Here is a 21960-nt window from a genome sequence, read left to right as displayed (position 1 = left end):
ATTAATTGTTCTAATTGTCAGGAAATTTCTCCTCAGTTCTAAGTTGCTTCTCTCCTTGATTAGTTTCCACCCATTGCTTCTTGTTCTACACTCAGATGCCTTGGAGAATAGTTTGACTCCCTCTTTTTGTGGCAACCCCTGAGATATTGAACTGCTATCATGTCTCCCCTAGTCCTTCTTTTCATTAAACTAGACATACCCAGTTCCTGCAACCGTTCTTCATGTTTTAGTCTCCAGTGCCCTAAACATCGTTGTTGCTCTTTTCTGCACTCTTTCTAGAGTCTCCACATCTTTTCTACATTGTGGTGACCAAAACTGAATGCAGTATTCCAAGTGTAGCCTTACCAAGGCATTATAAAGTGGTATTAACACTTCACGTGATCTTGATTCTATATACAATCATACAATCTCATTTCCCCCAAGTGCATTTAAAGCTAGAATAGTCTGAGAGAAAAAACAGTAAATTAGCACTTAACCTGCTGAGCCAATTAGTATTTAACCATAGATGGAAGAAATTTCCTCCTGAACACTGTTTAGAGTCTACATATGAATGGACAGATACCAGTAGAAAGGTCTAATTAATATACTAGTCCCAAAGGAACTGGAGACACTGGATTTTCAAAGATGATCACAGTTGAAGGGAAAGATTAATTCTCTCTGTATTACAGTATATTTAAAAAAGGATAAGGACTCCTTGAAACAAATTTAGTTTCACAAATTTTTTTTGACACCAGCATAGAAGTACTTAACCATTGCTTTCTTTGTCCCAAAGGTGTATTTTTAGGAGGCAACTGGATTTTCTTGTTTTTTCGCTTTTCATCCAAGCAGCTTTTTCAGGATAGTGGGGAATGGAAGGAGTTATATTCCTTGCGGACAGCTGTCATTTATATGCTTTTAGAGGGCCATTGAAGAGTTTGGAGATTTAACAAAGAAAAAAACAAGAAAGTCCAGTTGCCTCATGAAAAAGCACATTTGGGCTAATCATGACCTGGATGACTGAGAATCTCTATAGTCATTGCCTTTCAAAATATTCCTAGTCTAGCCTTCATCCCTGGGATTTTTGGGTGATGCCCTGACCTGCTTCACTAGGCTCTAAAAAGGATCCTTTACAAGAAGCATTTTCTGGAAATGACTCTGAAATGGTGCGCTTATATTAGCCTAGATGTAAATATTTTAATGCAACATTGCACAACTACAATTCATAATATAAAATAAGACAGTACTGCACACCAGTGAAAGACAGATTAAGGAAAAACTGGGAAAAGAGCAAACTATCTGTCCAACTATTAGACCTTGCTCTTTCTTCAATTTATCTAGATTCCAATTGTTATGTACCGAGAGACCATCAGAACCACTTAAAATACGTAAACAGTGAACTGGTATTATCTTCAACGAGGCTCAGTTTACGAGCACAGACACGCGCTCAGGGACTCCAAGGGGAGGAAGAAACGTAGGTTAATAAAGCAATTAGGGACGAAAGGGAAAGGATTCAGGCATGCGCAGACGAATTCGATATTTCTTTGAAAGGCAGGGAGTATCACGTGGGCCAAGCGGTCTCGTGGTGCCCACAGAAAAGATGGCGTTCGCCGCGGCAAAGCATCGGAAGTGAAAGAAAAAAGCGGCGTCGTGTGGATTATAGCGCGCATATTTTCGGAACCGGAATGAAGGCAGGTGGGAAGGAAAGAAACTTCCTATCCCGGTAGGTAGCGCCAATCTCAGACTTCTCAGGTGTTGTGCCCTCATCGGCTATTAGCAATAAAAAAGAAAGTAGCAACCTTAACCAAGTGTGTATATGTGTATGTGGTTGTGGCTGTAGCATTCTGGGAGTTGAAGTCCACAAGTCTTAAAGTTGCCAAGTTTGGCGACCCCTGATTTAAACCAACGAATTCATTGATCGTTAGGCAAGCGATGTTGTAAAACACACTCTTCACGGTCTTTATAAAACAGTTGCTTAGAAAACTGTCCTGTTAAGGCCAGTGAAGTCCTGCTTTGCATCTCTGGGTTAATATTGAAATTTATGCCTTTCGAATTGCAGGTTCCGTGAAGCCAGGTGGGCTCTTGACTCCTTTCAGTCACATTACCTTCTATTTGGGAAGCATTCTCTGGTCAATGGCAGCCTTTTCTGTAATTTTGTAATTATTTAGACATTTTAAATGCCATCTACTTTCTTAAGAACTGTGGAAGTGTTACAAGATATAAGAAAAGGTACATAAAATTATTTACACACACATACTCAGTGATCTCCATAGGATCAATGCTTTGATCAAAATGATAAAATGACAAAATAATAATAGCACACAAAAGTGAATACTGTAATATTGAAAGCTCAGGGGAAACAAATATTTTGAAGTTCTTGAATTGTTACAAGGAGAGAGATTGTTTCAATCCCAATTTCAATTTATTCCACAATATGGTTCCTACCACAAAGAAAGTCAGATTGGTTGCTTATGTCCAATTCATCCATAAACGTTGTTCATTGATTATCTGAGAACACAGAGTAGTCTATCCATTAATTAATGGTCTCGCAGGTAGCTTGCATCTAATCTACATAAAACTTTTTACACCATAATGACTACCCTCAATTGTGTTTGAATGATTTCTGATAGCTAATGAAACTCATTTAACATGAATAATGGAGGATCTTGAACAGGCTGACATGCTAATATATTGTACTGGGTATAATCTGGATGTTTTCAAGGCCATTGTAATGTTCAAGCTTCAAGGTCAGTACTACATGAATCACTGAGAGCAGGTTTGTCTTCTGTTTATATTGTAAATCTATTTCCAAAAGGAACAAATCAAGAATAAACATATCCTATACATTAAGGAAATCAGTAGCAGGTCTCTCTTTTTGATCCACCCTTTAAGGGATATTGAAACTTCAAAAGACTTATTGAGAATGGTCCAAGATTTCAGACCCAGGCATTTGCTGGAGTTTGTTGCTCATTTACTGCAGTTGGGGTCCCCAACTTCCAGGCTGCGGCTCACTGTCAGGCCGTGATCTATTCAGAATTGGGCTGTGCGATTGGGTGGTGAGTGCATGCAGTTCCACTTGCGTGAATGGCAGACACTCACACAACCATCCCCTTGCTCCCTGCTGGGCTGCTGCAGCCTGGTTGAAACTGGCTGTGCAAACAGCAGGCAAGTGGGCGAACGCGCAATTGTGGATGTGTTGGGCATCATGTGCGAAGCTCCTCTTGTGTGAGCAGCAAGCACTTGCACACAAAGCTCTATTTGCACTTGCCTGCCATATATAGTATATTATATTATAACCATCCCCTCTCCGCTCCCCATTGGGCTGCCACGTTGAAAAGGTTGGGGACTGCTGATTTACTGATTTTTTTTTAAATAAAGTCATCACTACTGACTGTTCCACTAATATAATCCAACTATTGTCCTACATAGTTTTGGTTATAGTCATCTTAATTAATTAGGTTTCCTAATATTGCTTTATTTGAAATATGTGGTATTTTTCTTGATGTTTAATTGCTAGTGTATATTTCATGTGTATATTTCATGAAAAAAACTATTCCTGGGAGCCAGTTTAGGGATACAACTAGTGTGGCTGTTAAACACATTTAAAATGTGTGTTTTTCCTCTTTCCTGTTTTTGCAGATAATTAGATTTTGAATGTTTTGTTTGTACGTTTTACACTACTTTACAGTTGATGGATTTTCTTCTACTTTACTTTAAAGCTGATTATAACAATGTTTTTTCTCTCTGTTTTATTTCTTTAAAAATATAGTTATAGAAATGGATAACTTTGTTGAAGAACTGCGACAAGAAACAAGGTGGCTACCCACAGAAGAAACAGAGGATGAGTCTGTGACCAATGCTGTGGTTCCAGGAATTTATTTGCCTTTACTGCCAAAACATTTTAACCACCCAAGTAAGTTTTTATTGACGTGATGGAAATTGCGATGAAGGAAAGTAGCAAAATCCTAGGGTCATTCTTTTCCCTTCCCCCATATAGGCCTTCATCACCTTGCAGTACATTGTAGTGTTGTTACCTTTACCTTGTAAAGTCTATAAGCTTGTTATAACCAATTATTTTCTTCTAGAAAATTGCATAATATATCTTTTGGGTGCCATTTTGAAATGCAGTTGAGGAATGGTATATTGAACATTAGCAGAACACAGAATCTTCATTTCTGGAAAAACTAGCAATTAAAAAGATGGGTTCAAACCTAGCTGTTGCCCTGATACTTTTCCCCCCTTTTTGCAAAGCAAATTTAATTGGGTAACCCTTACCAGCATGCTCTGCTATAGTACATATTATTTTTATTTATTCATTTGTTGAATTTGAGTGATACACAATTGCTAGTTACTATTACTGTTATTAATGTGATGATGATTTAGGGTACTTAGCAGGTTACAGATTGGTAACTGAAAAGCATGTGTTGGAAATGTATAGTTTCTTCCTGTAATTCTGTACCCAGACTTAGGATATATTTTTTAAAAATTTATCTATTTATTTATTTATCTCATCTTTATTATTTTTACAAATAACTCAATACAGCAAACATATCCAACATACTTTCCTTCCCGTATTTTCCCACAACAACAACAACAACTCTTATGAGGAAGGTTGAGCAGAGAGAGAGTGATTGGCCCAGAGTCCCACAGCTGGCTTTCATGGATAGGGTGGGACTAGAAGTCACATAATGATTTGGAGCCCATCAAATGATTTGTCTGAATGTTGTTGCCAGGAAGGTAGAAATGTATTGTGTTTTGCATTTGGGGTCTTAGCTTTGTAAGTCTCCTAAAGTCAAAGCGACTGAGTTGGGTGTTCATATAATTTTTTAAAATAAATAAATAAAATGATCAGGAGCTTTAAAGATAATAACCAGCACCTTGAATTGTACTAAAAAAACCACCTGGGAGTCAGGGCACGTCTTCCAGATGTTCTTAATGTTCTTCCAATAAGAAATATTACTTTTTATTTTATTTCCTTTGTAGGAAGAATTGTTTATGTTGATGATTATGCAGTCATGAGAAAAAAAAGTTCATTTCTTAATGATTTTCAGTTGATGTGATACATAATAATGTATGCCAGGATAATCCATGAATTTGATACTTCAGGATACTGATATGATTTCTGAGATAAGATAATGCCAAATTAATGCAAAATATATTCTTGGGAGTTCACATTCCAGATATGAATATAATATTCACATTTTTTCTGTGAATGGCTAACTTAGTTCCATAAATGCTTTACGTATGCATTATTTGTAAAATAAATAACCAACATTTTCTTATGTTGGTTGAAGCAAATATGGCTGTGAAATCTTCAGAATTCCAAAAGGTGAAAGAGGATTGTTTATGCTGTATCCAAGATGCTCTCTTACAAAGTCAGTGGCAGAGGGCTGCAGAATTAATGATAAGCTACTTGGAAATACTGGAAAATACATCTTCAGAAAAAAGGGTGCCATCTCAAGAGGTAGGTAAATTAATTAACACAATAACTTTGAAATGAATGGAAATATAGCATTTCTCTAGCAGGTGTCTCTTTATAATATAATTAAGAACAGGATAAAAATGTCCCATTTATGCATTGTGTCATGCATTTAGATGTATGACATGGGGCATTTTTTTCATAAATTTGGGGAATAAACCTTTAGTTCATGGGAAGCTTTGAAAATTTGAATGGACATAGTGATTGCTCCCACAAAATGAGTAAGAGTAAGTTAAAATGGGATTGTCTGTTCACAAAAGAAGTTGACAAAAATGCAGCCAATCATGAAATACTTACTTAGTTGACATAAGGCAACCTGTTGGCTGGCCTTCCCCTCCTGTTAGCCCTTCACGAGGCTTGCAATTCTCTATTTTACCTTTCACATTTTTCTGGACATTTAAGCAAATTGCTTAATACTACCTACCTTACACTTACCTATCCTTTTTATTTTATGTAATATGTGTTGGATCTAAACGAGGTCCTGTATTCTGTGTAAATAAAGTTAATATGGAATGGTGTTTTGATTTGTAGAATGCCAGATCTTTGTTTGCTTACCTGATGGCACAGCTTATGGGAAACTGAATATGGAAACTATAATGTTCACAGGCAAATGTGTTGGGACATTGGTCAAGAAAATCAAGATGACAACCTTAGCCACACCATTGAGTCTGCCATTTTGACTTTCTTGATTTCTCCCTTTTGGATGTCTCTGCTCATGGGCATCATGTTAGTGATTTTGTTGGAAATAATTGTATAAATTAAAGGTGCATTAGTATTTCATGCATTTGCTTTTAGTACTATGGCTTGACTTGCTTGGATTGTATTTTCTTCCTGAATAGGAGATCTGGAGAATAGGAACTGAAATCTTGCAGCAGCATCCCAGGAGTAATATAGATGAGATCAACTATTTTGCAGATCGGATGAAAAGTTTAGGTGTCAAAAGATATTTAAAGGTAAGGAAAAAACTTTCAGGGTAAAAATAATTTTAATTCAACATTTTAATATTGAAAACATGTTTTATTATGAGACTTCTTACTGATTCCTTTAAGAATATGATGTAATCTTAAAGAGGTCAAATATAAATACATTTATAACCACTATAAAAATGGTCAGAAGTCACATCTTTATATTCCTTCCTTATCCTTCCTCCCTCCCTCCCTATTCTGTTTTCTTATTTTATTTTCTCACATTTATATTATTCTACCTTGCTAAAATTTCTTTTATAAAATTATATTTAAAATTAAAATATAATGTTATTTGTAAAACTTCAATATAGATTTTTAAATTGCACTCCATGTTTGATATTTCTAATAAAACATATGGCTTCAAATTTTAATGATACAGAACTGTGTTTTAATTATGGCTTTGGAACTTTTTAAAAACAGTTGTTCCATAATGGATTCTAACTGAATACCATAAATATATTGTTTCACAACCTGGAAAAAATCACTCTTATATATGAAAAAGTGTGATTATTTCTATAATAAACATTTCTTATACAGCTCACCATCTAGCATACCCATATGCAACGCCAGTTGAAAGTGGTCCATTGTTATTAATAAAGAATAGTTCTGAAGATACAACTCTTATCTGAAATTATTGGGAAAATTTACTGCTGCTTTGTTTATGCATATTTGCATCCAAAATTGCTTCTTCTGTTCAACTTAATAAACAAAGCTCAAATTACAGATTTCTTTAGAGCATGCCTTCCACCTTTTGTGCAGCGGATTTGTGGACGAAGCCTATCAGAACTTGATCTTGACTGAAAGTTGGCGATATGGAGAAGAAACTGTTGCCCAGGAAAAAGAGCTGAAGCTTGTTCAAGCTTATAAAGGGTTGATAGACTATTATATGTGGTTAAAAAAGAAGACGGACCTTTTGGAGCTGGGTGAGTATGTGCCTGTAGATGCTACAGTGGTAACATGCAGCAGTAACTCCTGCAGTTGTCCATGCATTTTTCAATCCCATTCATGAAATATGAAATGTGAGACAAATCTATGGCTGAGTTCTCCGGCATGCTTACTAGGAAGGAAGTTCCAGAGAATTCCATGGAATTAGTGCATGCAGAAATTTTGAATTCATTTGATATCTTCCTCAGCAACGGGAAAGCTAAAGATTACTCTATATGTTGTTCCTGTACTGCATTTTTTTAAAAATGATCTGGAGGACTCAAAGCAAATGACTTTCCCAATTGTCTACTATTATCTTACTCTGCTGATAAGCTCTATCAGATTTATTGGCCTTGGATAATCATACTATTTAACTATGATTTGTGGTCATAATCAAGACTGTCAGAAACACAATGATGACATAATTTCGTTGTCAAGCTAAAATTTTACAAAGAAAAATGTAAGGAAAAATCATAATCTGTTAGTGATCTTGCAAAGACACAAAATGGAAACGTAGGGAAATTCTGGTTGCTCAGTTCACCCATAATATTTTAACACACTAAGTTGAGAACTGGGAAACTGTGAGCGTCCTAGACCAAATTTAAGTCTAAAAATGCTAGTGAATTCCTAGAAGCTTAGTACTCGGACAAATCAGCCATCAGTGGATACAGAGAGATAAACCACAGTTACACATCCAGAAGAAACAATAAAAAGCCAAGGAAATCAAAAGACTAGAACAAATTCTTTCCCACAGCCAATATTCAGATTTGTAGGAATCAGCATCAGGCAAAAGATCAAGCAGAAAAAAATTCTCTGATAAAGGAACTACCAAAAGGAAAATAACTCCCACATTGCATTGCATTGGCAATGCAAGCTACTCTATATAAACAAAGAGCAACTCCCTCCCCATACTAGCATTATGATGTTACCTAGTTAGGTAATAAAATGTCTGTAAGCAAACAACAAAGCTCAGAGGGAACTAAGGACTCTACATTGTCGCATATAATAGTAGTGGGAGAAGGTAAACACATCTGAGTTATATATTTCAAAGAAACATCCTGCCATCTCCAAATGATGAATAGATATATTTGGCTCTGAACTTGAGATGCAACTTTTGGGTTTCATGAAAGAGATACTGATCATAACTTAACCATATATATATATTTGTGGAGAAGCATTGATGGAATATTTGCCAGCTATGAAATGGATTTTAAATCATTCTCCCTCACCATTCATTTAATTGTTTGGCTTCTTTAGTATAACAAATATTCAGGAGATCTGAAATGACAGCTTTGTATTATAAATATGACATTTTCCTTTGTGTGTTCAATTTAAGTTACTATATTCCTTGACTATAGCATCTCTTTTTAAAGCTTTTTTTTCCTGGAGGATTTTTAAAAAAATTGATTTGAAAACCAAGGATGAATATCATGATGTTATCTGTTTCAAATTAGATTTATGAGATGGATGTCTTGTCTTTCACAGATGAAGACAGTTGTACACAAACTTCTCTTCAGCAGGAAATGCAACGCTTGTACCAGCAGGCTAAAGTCAGCCTCAGGGAAATAATCAGAATCCCTGGAGTTTGGGATCCTTTCGTGATTTGTTATGTGGATGTAAGAACACCCTTTGTACAATAGACTTTTTAAGATATAAACTAGATGACTGTCAGGTGGGGCAGCTTTAGTGAGTCATTAGATAACTCAGTGGTAAAGGCTTTTGTGGTTTGTAGATTCAGAAATTTGTGAAAGTGCTATAAGCTTTACCATCATACAGTTACCTGTATAGTTAGTCATAAAATGGTTATTGGATGGCTGGTATTATCTTATACTTCGTTTTATGGGCATGTCAAATATTCAAAATTGTATATTTAGTTCCATGGAAAAACACACACAAAACAACCCTGATAGGTATTCATGTATTTGTTTTATATCCTACCTTTTGTTCAGGAGCTTAAGGTGGGATATATAGTGCTCCCTTCTTTCACTCATACACACAACAGCCACCCTGTGATATAGGTTGAACTAAAAGGAAGTGATTGGTTTAAAATTACTCCACGAGCTTCTATGGCCTGAGTCTTCCAATGGGAGTTCCAATGGGAGGTAATATGTGTGACTCACTGTAACAGTTCTCCTTCATTGGAGGCTGTTGTCTGCTGGTAGTCTTTGGAGGTGACAGCAGAGTGGGACAGCGAGGAGGTTGGGGAGGAACATGGGCCAGTCCTGGAGTCTGGGGAAGGCTCAGACGAGGGCTCTGCATCGGAGGCAGAGAGGGGGCCAGGACCATCTGTGAGTTATGTGCTGCCTCCGATGCCTCCAGAATTGGACAGCAGTGAGGCAGAGGAACAGGCTCCCCCTGTTCCCAGTGCGCGCATGTGCAAAGCTGCCAGAAGGCAAGAACAGTTAAGACAGAAGTGATGACTTGGGAGTAAGGCTTAGAGGTGATTGGCCCCTCTCATAGGACATAAAAGAGGAGCAAAGGCACATGAGCCTTTGCAGGAAGTTCATGCTGGTCAGTTTACCTTCTGAAACTCTGTTTTGACTCTGTTCCATGTGGCCTTGCCAAGCTGATTGTCAATTAAGTCTTTGGCAGTGTGTCAAGGAAGATAAAGATGGGTGCAAACTAAGTGTGCTTTTTACTGTATCAGGAAGCCTAGGTCAGAACAGAGGCCTCCAAACAAAGGCAGGAGATTTATCTGTCCAAAATACTTATTACATAATATGTGCTATGATCACACCTACACAGATCCCTTTCTCATATTTATTATTGTAGCAAAATCTCCCTTGGTGCTGCAATTCATATAGCTGACAATAGATGGCCTAGGGCACTGATTTTCATTGGTAAGATAAAAACTGAAAAAAGAAACAACTGAAGGAAGCAGAAGAAAAAGGAAAGAGAAGTGGGAAAGCCTGTTGGATAATGAAAAAGCAGAAAAATTAAATAGGACAGGGGAGAGAAATGCAGGGAGGTTTAGTGGCCAGGAAATTGGAAAAGTATTGGGGAGGCAGCAAGTGGGGACTTCTAGGAGAGCAGTCAGGAGTTGGAAGGGACCTCAGAGATCATCATGTCCAACTCCCTGTGCAAAAGGCAGACACACATCTGCCTCCGCCCCCCAGGCTGCACCTGGAGCCATATGTTTTTGTTTAAAAATAATTGCACTGTTAAATTGCTATTATTTTAATTCCATTTTGTTGCAAAACAGTTTGGTACTACTTTGTAACATGGTGTCAGTTTGAAATGAACAGCTGAACATTTATGTTCTTTTAGTTGCTGGAACATTACGAGGAGTATGAAGAAGCACGAGAAGTGTTAAGTGACTATGCATATAATTCCAAGTTCCCTTCCAACCCTAATGCTCATGTCTACTACCACCAGTTCCTAAAGAGAAGGAGGGAATCAAGGAAAGCACAGATCTCTGCACTGCAGGCAAGAATTCTGGAGTTTTACTGTTCTGTTTGTTTATGATTCTGTTCTTAACATCCTTTTATCTATGAATAACGAAGAACACAAATCAGCTAAACAAAGTTGAATGTTTTCTTGGGAGTTGAATGTTTCTAATAGTTGTACAAAATAGCTTGCTGAAATCAACAGAAATTAACAACTATAAGTAATCTTCAATTTACTCCTGATCATTTTACAATCATGTGGAGTTACAATAGCCTTGGAATAATGCTTTATGACCCATAAAGCATTTCTGGCTGTTATAAAATCTCTCTCTCCCTCTCCCTCTCCCTCCCTCCCTCTCTCTCTCTCTCTCTCTCTCTCCCTCCCTCTCCTTCCCTCTCCCCCTCTCCCCTTCCCCCCCTCTCTCCCTCTCCCCCTCTCCCCCTCTCTCCCCCCCTCTCTCTCCCCCTCCCCCCCTCTCCCCCCCCCACACAATGTAATCACATTTCTGGTGCTTGGCAGTCAACTATCATGTATGACCAGTTGCAGAAACCTGTGATCATGGGAGTATGATTTGTGACTTTCACAATTTCCAGTGTGGTTTTTTGGGGGGTGATTTCTGTCAACAAAAACCCGCTCGTTGGAAGAATAAATACACTTAATGATTGTACTATTCGTTTAAGGGCTGTGTGATTCACTTAACAACTACTGGGAAAAATGAGGTGGAGTCTGCCACCTCAATCCAGCAGTTACTTCCAGTGTGAAACTTCCGCATTTGGATCCCAGACCAGCCAGGAGAGCCAGGTTTTCAGGCTCTTGCAGAAAGATAGGAGGGTGGAGGCAGACCTTGTTTGTAGGGTAAGATGTTCTAAAAGGTAGGAGCTGCAGCAGAGAAAAAGGCAGGGTTGCTTTAAGAAGTTGCAAACAGATACTCATGTGGTGTCCAAACCACCTTTTATATTTGTTATTGAAATATTGGACAATCTTTTATAGGTAGATAATTATGGCCTGTGCTTTTGTACTGTGTTTTCCAAGTGCAAAATACTCAGACAAGTACTTTTTAGAACACAAATTAAATGCAATAATTGCACCACAATCCTAAAATATTTGTCTTATGAATCTGTCACTATTATAATAAGAGTGCAGTGCCAGTGATCTCTGCAATAACTGGAATATATTAATGGGCTAACTTCAGTTTGTATACACCATATTTGCTTAATAAAATACAATTTTTTGATGGCAGAATATTTCAAACTCTAGGGTGCTATGTACTTCACATCTGATATACAAGTAGTCCTCGATTTACAGCCACAATGAAGCCTGGGATTTCGGTCACAAGTTGTTGCAGCTGTAAGTTGAGGCCCTATGTGAACAGACTCAATTTTATGACCCTTTTTAAGATGGTCATTAAGGGAATCAGATCGTTTTCTGTTGGAAAATGGCAAAATATGTTACAGATCACAATCACACAACCGGGAGATGCTGCACCAGTCATAAATACAATTTCATCATCTCACCATGTCCCCAAAATGAAATAATTTGACTTGAGTGTGTGTTTGGCCATCATAACTTTGAGGATGGGGTGTAAATAGAATTTTTGAAGTCTTCAAACAGTTGTTAAGAACTGGTGGTAAGTTGAGGACTACCTGTAAAACGCCTCGACTCTGAGGTGAAACTGGCAGTCCAATCCTGTCCTCTGGTATAAACTTCTGAGGGTATCTTCTTTAAAACCATTGAGATGTAAAAGTGCCTGATTTCACTTTCCAAAATTCACCCATTTCCCTTTTTTTTCCTAGATCCTGCATGAGCTTGTTCCTTCCCATGAACTAATGCTGGAATTTTACAACCTGCTTAAAAAATCGAGTGAGTCCTTTAAAGGTTATCCCAATATTACACAAGGATTAGTTGCTCCATTCCTCCCTTGAGCCATAATTAACAGAAAAAGTGTCAAGCAAATCCTAATGCAAATAAAAGTTTACAACCAAGAGTGCTTTTTGCTATCTTGGACTTATCACCCAAAGGAAAGCAGAACAACCTTGTTCTACCTGCACTGGTTAAAGCCTGACTAAACTATCGTAAGGCTTTTTGTGTTTTTGCTTTGAAGACATCACTATAGATGATAGTGCCTAGATGCTCGGGAAAGCGAAGCACACTGATTACATTATTTTGATACTGTGTTAATTACTTTGTCCTTTCTTTCCTGGCTCAATTTATTTTACTGGTTTTCATATTTAAAGGCTTGTTATATTATTTTTTTTAATCCCCTGTACTCCTGTGAATCTGCCCATATCTTGTGATGGGCCCCTCTGTTTCTGGCCCACTATTAATATCCAGCAAAGGACAGGGCTTGTTTTAGCTGTGGCTTGCTATCTTTGAATAATATATATCGTGGGCTTTTTAAGCTAATTTAAAAAAAATAGTTTTTATCACATAATTTTTAATTCACTTTATATTGAGTTCTTTTCAGTCTCCTATAATTTCCAACTAGCATAGTTAAAAGCTATGAATTAATGGCTGACTTCAGCATGGTGTTTGGTTGGGGAAGGTTCATGTATAGTATCTTATCATTGCAAATTGAGGAGATTATATCCACTACAATTGGTTGCTACTACTGCAGCTGTTACTGAATTTTGTCTTTGGTTTCAGAAATTAAAAAAAAGAAAATCCTCACCAACTAATAATGAGAACTTTTGCCTCTTTTGCATATGTTAGACAACTATAAAAATAATGGGATCTATTCTAATTTCAGAAAAAAGAAAAAAACATAAATTACAGCTGAAAGTTATTTTTGCAGTCCTGGATTTTGCTGTATGGAAGGAAAATGTAAAAGCTTGGAGTTATTTGGCAAAACAGACTGTAGAAATTCTGCAAAAGTAAGTCTATCAGGTCTTGCAATGTGATTACATCTATATAAATATGTGTGCAATATGTATTGTAAAAATCTAATGTGCTTTAATTTTCTTAGGGAAAGATTCTAGTCCTCTGCATGAAAGGGGATCATTTCATATGGAAATAAGACATTCTTAAAAAAAAAATAGAATCTGGAACCCAGAATTGAAAATGTTCAAGAAAATTTAGCAATCTTCTTAGTATGCATTAGTTAATTAGGACTACCTATAATAAAGTATAAAATTCCCCTACCAATTTTTGAGGTATGTCTATTCGGATTTAGACCTAATTCAGATATTCCTGGGTTTTCTTTGAATGTTTTTCAGCTCTGATAAGCAATTTCACTGGCTCAAAAAGGAGTGGGATATTCGAAAGCACTGGTGGCCAGCTTTTCATTTCAGTCTTTACTTGGCAAAAAGAAACTGGCAGGAAAACAAAAAACTCACTTGTGAAAAAGTTCTGATAGCTGGCATACTATTGGGAAAAGGTAAGGTTTTCTATCCCTATATGTTGATGATGATTTCAAATACTATTTAAATAGTATTTAAAAAAAAACATTTCCTCTTTCTCCATAAAGTGTGCATAGTCCATGACTATGTCACAATGAGCTTTATAGGTGATTATCAGTGCACTGAGTTACATCCAGATGAGAAGTAGCAGCGGTACACGGGCATCATAACTACCTGGGCCACTGTATTCCAACCAGTTGTGCTTCTGAGTAGTCTTCAAGGGAAACCTCATATAAAACATATTGCAGCAATCTAACTGGGATGTGGCTAAGGAGTCACTGACCATAAGCTAGGTTATCACAAGTACAATTGACACACAAGATGGAGTCTGCACCAGTGCTGCTACTTGCTGTTCAAGCAAGAACCAAAACTCCAAAAATCTTGGCAAATTTCACACTAATTCTGGTGTCTGATAATTCATATCCCTCCAGAGCTTTGTGAAGCTGCATCCCAACAAACACCTCAATAGCTTTCCCTAAAAGGAAAAGTTGGAGGCAGAATGAAACTCAGGTTGATTTAATGGAGAGATGACCATGCTTAAATAGCTCTTGGTAATGTCTCAGGACCATCAGGTGCAAGTTGTCCCCAGAGAATTGAGCCAAAAACTATGCTTCAGTCCACTTCAGAGGACCTACCCAACTGGATCTAGCTCAGAGCAGATCCAAATGACTTTATATGAAAGACGCCTCAAGTGGTCCTCAAGGTGGCCTTGCAGATATTTCTCTGGTCTTTCCCTCCCCAGGAGGGATCAGGTCACTTTGAATAGGGTTGCAGAGGCAGTATGAACAGAAAAATATTTACATTTGGCTGCTTTTCTTGTCACAAACAAAACCTGTGTTTTGGGATTTGCTGTGCATCTCCAAGTATCTCTTCTGATGTTTCATCTCCTGGAGTTCCTAAAATCAGGACACTTCCCTTGGTCCATGGGAGGCCACATAGGTAGAATCAATGATAGGAAATAATTTCCCTGAATCACAATTACTATCGTGTACTTGTGCAAATCAGTTCCCTCAAAGACTCAACCAGGTTATATTTCAGTTAATGAAATAAAATCTAAAATATAGTCTGAAACCAGTGTATATACTCTTTGTATAAAGCTAAGAAAATGTGTCCTGTTTAATTGACTTACCATATTTTTTGGACTATAAGACGCACCAAGATTTTGAAGACGTAAGTAAGAAAATTTTTTTTTGTCCTCCCTGGCCCCCAGGTGCATTCTGCAGGGTTTAGCAGGGCTGGGGAAAGGCAAAAAAGCCCCTGTTTTTCATTGAAACGGGCATTTTTCCCTTCCCTCAGCCGTGCTGAAGCCTGCAGAGTGCTTCTGGGGGGGGGGTGGGGAAAGGAAAAAAACCCTGTTTTGGTGAAAAACGGCCCTTTTTTGCCCGTTTTTTGCAAAAATGGGAAGCAGGGGCAGAGCTTTAGGAGGCCAAAAATGGCTGTATTCAGTGTATAAGACACATCAACATATTCTTGCTCTTTTAAGGGGGAAAAAGGTATGTCTTATACTCCAAAAATACAGTATTATGTTTAGAAGAGCCCTACTTGGGTCACAAGTTAGTTTAATACCATTGTTGTGTCACATTTGTTCTAATGCCATTTCATTTTTGTATACTTTTAGACTGCAAGTACTTTAAATATGTCTCCAAAGAAGGTTGTAAAGTTCAGAAGAAGAAATTCCGACAATTGAAGAAATTTGTGAAAGAACACAGCTGGGTCAGTTTAAGATTGGCTGATACGTGACTGCTTAGTATCAAATCTCTTGATTTTTCAAGGGTGTTAGATGATTTTGATGTCCTGTATAAAACAAGTCATCCTGACAAACAATTGTAAAATTCAGGTAGTTCTTGAGATCTGACTGGTCACCTAATGGCTGTTTGATGTTACAACTCCCCCCCCCCCCAAGCTACTTATGATCCAATTTTGAAATATGGCTGCTGCAGCATGCCTTACAACTGGCCACAGGGATGCTCCCCCTTTGGCCTGCCCCACTGGCACCCCATGCCTCCTGGAAGCACCTGCCATTTTCCATATACTGACAGTTCCTTGTGGAAATGGCAGCTGCTTTCAGAGCATTCTGTCCTGATCAGCTGATTGTTGGGATACTGCAAAGCTCTTCTGGCTCTTGCTAAGCTTTGGCGATGCCAGCTGCCTGAATGCAAAAGTGGAAGCTTTAGGATTATCTTCCCAAAACTGTTCCCTTGCTTAATTCCCTCCGTCCCTCCAGAAACCCACATTTGTTCAATAAAACAAAGAAAGCAAGAGAGACAGACTTGTTATATTTCTTCCCCCTTCCATTAGGTGCTGAAACTAAAATCTCTGCCTCTGCATTTCAATCTTGATCTTTTAACCCATTTCATTTGCTAAATTTACTGCCACCTTACCTTGATGAGTGATTGCCGGGCTGAAGAACAGAGTTAAGGAAGGAAGCGAGCAAAGAAAATCTGGAGCTCAGCTCAAAAGGTTCAGGCATTTAGAGCACAACAGGTGTAACAAATGGCCAGCCACAGCAGAAGCTGGGTCATTGGAAAGCTTTTTTGCTGCATTTCTGACTTCCTTTCCAGGAGTCCTAGCTGGAAATCGGACTAGCAGGGAAAATCTTGGAAACCTTTTGGAAAGCTGTTGCTATTTGTCTGATTCTAGGTTCATCACCTAATTGGGGGAAGGCCTTTTAAAACTCACTTTTTTCTGTTTTATTTTAAAAAAATTGAAGAAATGTGGGCTTCAGAGGAAAGGGAGAGAGTTAAGCAAGGGAAAGATTTGTGGAAGATCATCCGGAAGCTGCCTCCAATGTATGCAGGTGGATGGCTTCCTCAAAGCCTAGCAACAGCCAGGAGAGGTTTGCAGTATCCCACGGCCAGCTGATTGGAGTAGAGGCTTAGCCCACCAGTATGGCTTTATCATCCATGCACAGAGGCTTGTATGGAAGCTTCTCTGGCATTAGAATGTGGTGTTGGGCCCTAATCTAGCTGGACTGTTCCCCCCTGCTGAGCTGTTTTGGCTTTGCAAAACTTTTTGCTGCTGGTCTGCTCCACTTAACAACGCACACATACATTTAACAGCATCAGAGAGAGCAGGGATGGGGGGTTGTTAAGCAAGGTTGTTTAGTTTAAGGGCCATCCCCATTTGTGACCATAATGGGCAGGCTCCATTACGGACATAGTTTGAAGACGGCTTGTATGTCTATTGTATGTATAAGAATTGTATTTTTTTTACAAAGTTTCTATAAGAAATCTTTTTGTATCAATATACTTTTTTATTTGTTTATTTATGTTTATCTACATATATAAAAACATGTGTGTGTGTTCTAGCACAACTCTGGAATGCCTCGAGCAATTTCAACCAAACTTGGTACACAGATGATTTACCCTCTGGAGAAAAATACTGTGAGGTTAAGACATCTCTAAAATCTCTCGGGGTGTGTGTTCTATTAAGATACAACTTCAAAATGGCTTCTACTGTACAGCACTGTGGAGCTGTCATGGTAACGGCTTCACTGTGCTCCACAAGGGGGCTCCCTCTGGTAAGGGGAAAAATACAACATTAGAAATTACATTTGGTCCGGACATTTCCCCCCTATAAATAAATACCCATGCAACGCTGGGTTATTGGCTAGTGTTAAAATGAAAATAGAGAAAATAAACATTTCCAAAGTTGCATATACAGTAGAACACTTGACACTTTTTATTCAGTTAAAATGTTTATATGCCTACCCATCTTGTGGCACACAACTCAAAATAGGTAAAATATGGATGTGGTTAAGTGGCCATATATAATATTTGAACAGGCACAAGGTATTATTGGATGCATCCTGAAAGCATATATTTCTGAAGGCTTCCTGGTTCATGGCTAGCTTGTTCTGGTATATGAGGGACCGAGCTCAAGAGGTGGGCAGGGCTAGACTTCTTGGAAAGTGGTGACGTTAGTTCCTTAAATAACTACACAGGTAAGTCACTCATATTTTTGTTTTAAAAATCATGTTCTGTATCAACTGTAATTAGAAAAACTAAAAAAGTTCCCAATTGTTGGCCTGATCCACCTCTTTATAGCCTACAGAACTTTGTCACTTAGTAAAATTTATAGAGTGACAAATGGGATAGGCTACCTCTGCCCATTTTATGGTATGAATGACTTATGTTTTCAAAGTTATCTGCACTTTAATGCATAAGAATGCAAAAATAAATGAACTGGAAAATAACTAAGGTTAAAATTTAAAAGTATAGTTAATAAGTTAAGAGTAATTAGACCATGGAAATAAAGTTTCTTCAACAAGAAATTAAACCTTGATCACATGGAAAATTGTTCAGTTTTCTCATGGTGATAGAAAAAAATCAGTTGGTAGCTGCTATTCCATCTAGTATTTTAACTCAAGTATCAGTTTTCCCATTGAAGTAAAAAAAAAACTTAGCTGCTCTCATGTAGGATAAGTCCAACATTGCGCTTTGGGAAGTTCCAAATTTTAGCAACGTTAGTCACCTTTTTATTGATATCTTTGACTTATTTATTTTCTGAATATCCTATCTTAAAACCATAGGAATAACACTTAATTTAATTTTATTATTATTGGCTGCCAAATGGCTTTGGGTAGCTTACAAGTAAAGATCAACTTATTAAAAGAAAAATATAACACATCAGAACAGCAAAGTTCAAAACAAAAGAAAACCAAAGCAAAACAAAACCAGAAAGCGGGTCTAAAATCACCTTGTCCCCAAAGCCTGGAAAAATGATCAGACCCAGAATCATTCAGGGGTTGGGAGAGGGATAGTGACCACATTCCAGAGGAAAGGAATTTCAAAAGACTAGGCACGTATCTTGGGTCCCACAAGTTGATACTCTTTAATGAGATCTGGAGCTCACCCACCCTGTTGGATCAAAGCCAATGGGCAAAGATAACAAGAGATAAGAAATCCTTCAGATAGCAAGGCCCTTAAGTATGAAAGTCATTAAAGGTGATAACCGACATCTGGAATTGCAACTGGAAGCTGAATGGCAACACTACTTACAAAGCAGCTTGATAAAGTAGATTAATAACAGCCCCCATTGCTGCCTATGCTACAACATTCTGGACTAGCTGCAGCCCATGTGCAGCACATTACAGTAATCCAATTGTGAGGTAACTAGAACATGAATGATAGAAAGACCTCCTTGTTCTGGAAAGGTGCACTTTTGCACAAACTTATGTAAAGGGCCTCTTGGTTACAGCTTCCACCTGCTCTATGAACAGGAATTGATAAGCCAAGATGATTTCCCGATTGCCCACATCTCTTGCAGGGAGAAGTATAACTCTATTGAGAATCACTAATGGGATATCTTGAGATTTGGAGGACCAAAATAGACCAGAGAAGATCTCAGAGCAATCCCATATACTTTCTAGCTATCTAGTGTACCTAGTTCCTCAAATTTCAGTAGGCTGTCCCCTCAAGGCTCCTATCAAATCTCAATAAGACTAACGGTGTGTTTGAAGATAAATTTTGCAGAAATCTGAATTTTGCATTCAGTTTGATTTACAACCCCAAGATACTGTATGCACTATCTTTGTTTTAGTAAAGAGCTTGTAAATTGAAAATTAATGAAGGTGTCTTGATTATCAATCCATACATTTATTTATATTTTAGAGAATTGAAACTAAGCTGGTTTGAAACAATAAAGAACAGGTTTTAAAAAAACATTCTGCATAAGGATAGCCTGAAAGGAAGGAACATCATGGATATGTATCTATGTTATGTTTTAAAATAGTATTAATCCATCCAGCCCAACCTCTAGAAGTCCTTGGAACCGTATATTTGATGTGTGACTAGACAAGGAACTCACAAAGACATCCAGCAGAGAATGTCTAGACTCGGACAAGGCAGTTTCTCCTGCCCTTCAGTGAGTGATGAAAAACATAAAAATGAACAAGACAGCTGCTACAGAAGGATGACATCAGCCTTCATTGCTATTGGCCAATGTATATTTCTTCTATTATAGCTTTGTGGATGAATCCACATCAGTTATAATTCTCACAACAAACCTATTGGGTAATGGTAGAACTGACCTGCCTTCAGCCACTTCCAGTAACTTCAGCCCATTTCCAGTAACTCCCATCATTTTTAAACAAGCTGCAAAGTTCTTTCCCTTTTCTGCAGCTTACTTGATATCTGCATTGGATGCTGAAGAGGTTGGAGAAGCCTAACTTTGCCAGATTGCTTCTTGACTGTACATGACTCCTGTTGTCTTGTGGCCATCAGGCAAGGGCATTATTACAATATTGCTTTAGTGTATTGGAAAAATGTAATGGACACAAAGAATAACTTTGACCAGCGTTTTTCATAATGGTGGTGCTTGGGATTCCATTTCTGTAGCTTGCAGACTATGGTAGCTAGATTTTTAAATTATTGTTCCTCACATCTATGAAGTTCCATTGAAGGACTGACTTGGTAGAACTTGAATATTGCCATATGATTGAGTGGCGTTTTGGGTTCACAGAAGGCTAATAAGGAAGGGTAGTTTGATTCACAATTAGCCTATACAGTTTTGAGTTACAGCTGGCTCTTTCTTGACCTGTCTACTGGATTCACAAAGCACATGGAGTTTATAATGTGTAAATCCAATCAAAAGTAACAAAAAAATAGCCCCGAGAATAAAAAACCTAAAGTAAAATATAGCAAATATAACAGTCCAATAAAGCAGAATAAAAAGTTGATGAAATAAAAATGACCGAAGATTTATAACTGATGTAAATTTGGGGGAGAAAAGTAATTAGCTTCCAGTTAATTATTAATTTGAGATCATGCTCAGTCTTGCACCTTCTCACAGCGATCACAATTAGATAACATTTCAGTCTGCATGTACAGAATTGTTGAACTGCTAATTTAGCCAGGATCAGAGCTCAGTAGCAGAGCATGCACTTTATATACAGAAGATATAGTACAACCAGTATTTCCAAAGACAACAATTTTCTAAAATCAGACAAAAACCAGATACTGCTAGGTCAGTAGGGACAACATGACCTTCTGTTCTGGCCGTTAAGAACTGGATGAGCGCTAACAAACTGGTACTCAACCCGGACAAGACCGAGTGGCTGTTGTGTTTCCCTCCCAACAATTTGGCTAATGTACCAACACTTAGGCTGGGGGGTCAAATTCTATACCCCTCAGATAGGGTCCGCAACTTAGGTGTCCTCCTGGACCCACAGCTGACTTTTGACCACCAGTTGTCAGCTGTGACCAGGGGGGCATTTGCCCAGGTTCGCCTGGTCCGCCAGTTGCGGCCCTACCTAAACCGGGAGGCTCTCGCAACAGTCACTCGAGCCCTTGTGATCTCTAGGCTGGAATACTGCAATGGGCTCTACATGGGGTTGCCCTTGAAGTGCATCCGGCGACTGCAGTTAGTCCAGAATGCAGCCGCGCGAGTGATAGTGGGCGCACCGCGGTTTGCCCACATTACACCCGTCCTCCGCGAGCTGCACTGGCTACCTGTCGGTCTCCGGGTGCGCTTCAGGGTACTGATGACCACCTTTAAAGCACTCCATGGTAGTGGATCTGGGTACTTGAGAGACCGCCTTCTGCCGATTACCTCCCTTCGACCAATTAGATCACACAGACTGGGCCTCCTCCGAATCCCATCCGCCAGTCAATGTCGACTGGCGACTACACGGAGGAGAGCCTTTTCTGTTGCAGCTCCGACCCTGTGGAACGATCTCCCCGTCGAGATCCGTACCCTCACCACCATCCAGACCTTCCGCGCAGCCCTCAAGATCTGGCTCTCCCAGCAGGCCTGGGGATAGGTTCCCAATTTACCCGCCCGAGTGTTGATTGCTGAACGAAAGTTGTGTTTTATTATTTTTCCTTTGTTCACA

At 38.5% G+C, this 21960-nt stretch overlaps 1 protein-coding gene across 1 annotated transcript; it reads left to right on the top strand.

The window, feature by feature from the left end:
- Positions 1–1556: 1556 nt before the first annotated feature.
- On the top strand, positions 1557–17372 carry TAF1A (TATA-box binding protein associated factor, RNA polymerase I subunit A). The gene is made up of 11 exons (XM_087717826.1): positions 1557–1699; positions 3746–3889; positions 5271–5440; positions 6295–6408; positions 7145–7343; positions 8830–8960; positions 10612–10770; positions 12525–12591; positions 13478–13601; positions 13944–14104; positions 15745–17372. Exons 2-11 carry the CDS (start codon positions 3754–3756, stop codon positions 15864–15866), a joined length of 1383 nt encoding a protein of 460 aa, XP_087573952.1. The 5' UTR covers positions 1557–1699; positions 3746–3753; the 3' UTR covers positions 15867–17372.
- The last annotated feature ends 4588 nt before the right edge of the window (positions 17373–21960 follow it).

Source organism: Thamnophis sirtalis, unplaced genomic scaffold, assembly GCF_051295495.1.
Source record: "Thamnophis sirtalis isolate CommonGarterSnake01/CBP01778 unplaced genomic scaffold, rThaSir2_p1.2 scaffold_6, whole genome shotgun sequence".
NCBI classification, from domain to species: Eukaryota; Metazoa; Chordata; class Lepidosauria; order Squamata; family Natricidae; genus Thamnophis; species Thamnophis sirtalis.
Note: the sequence above shows the minus strand (reverse complement) of the source record. Positions and strands in the feature narration are given on the sequence as shown.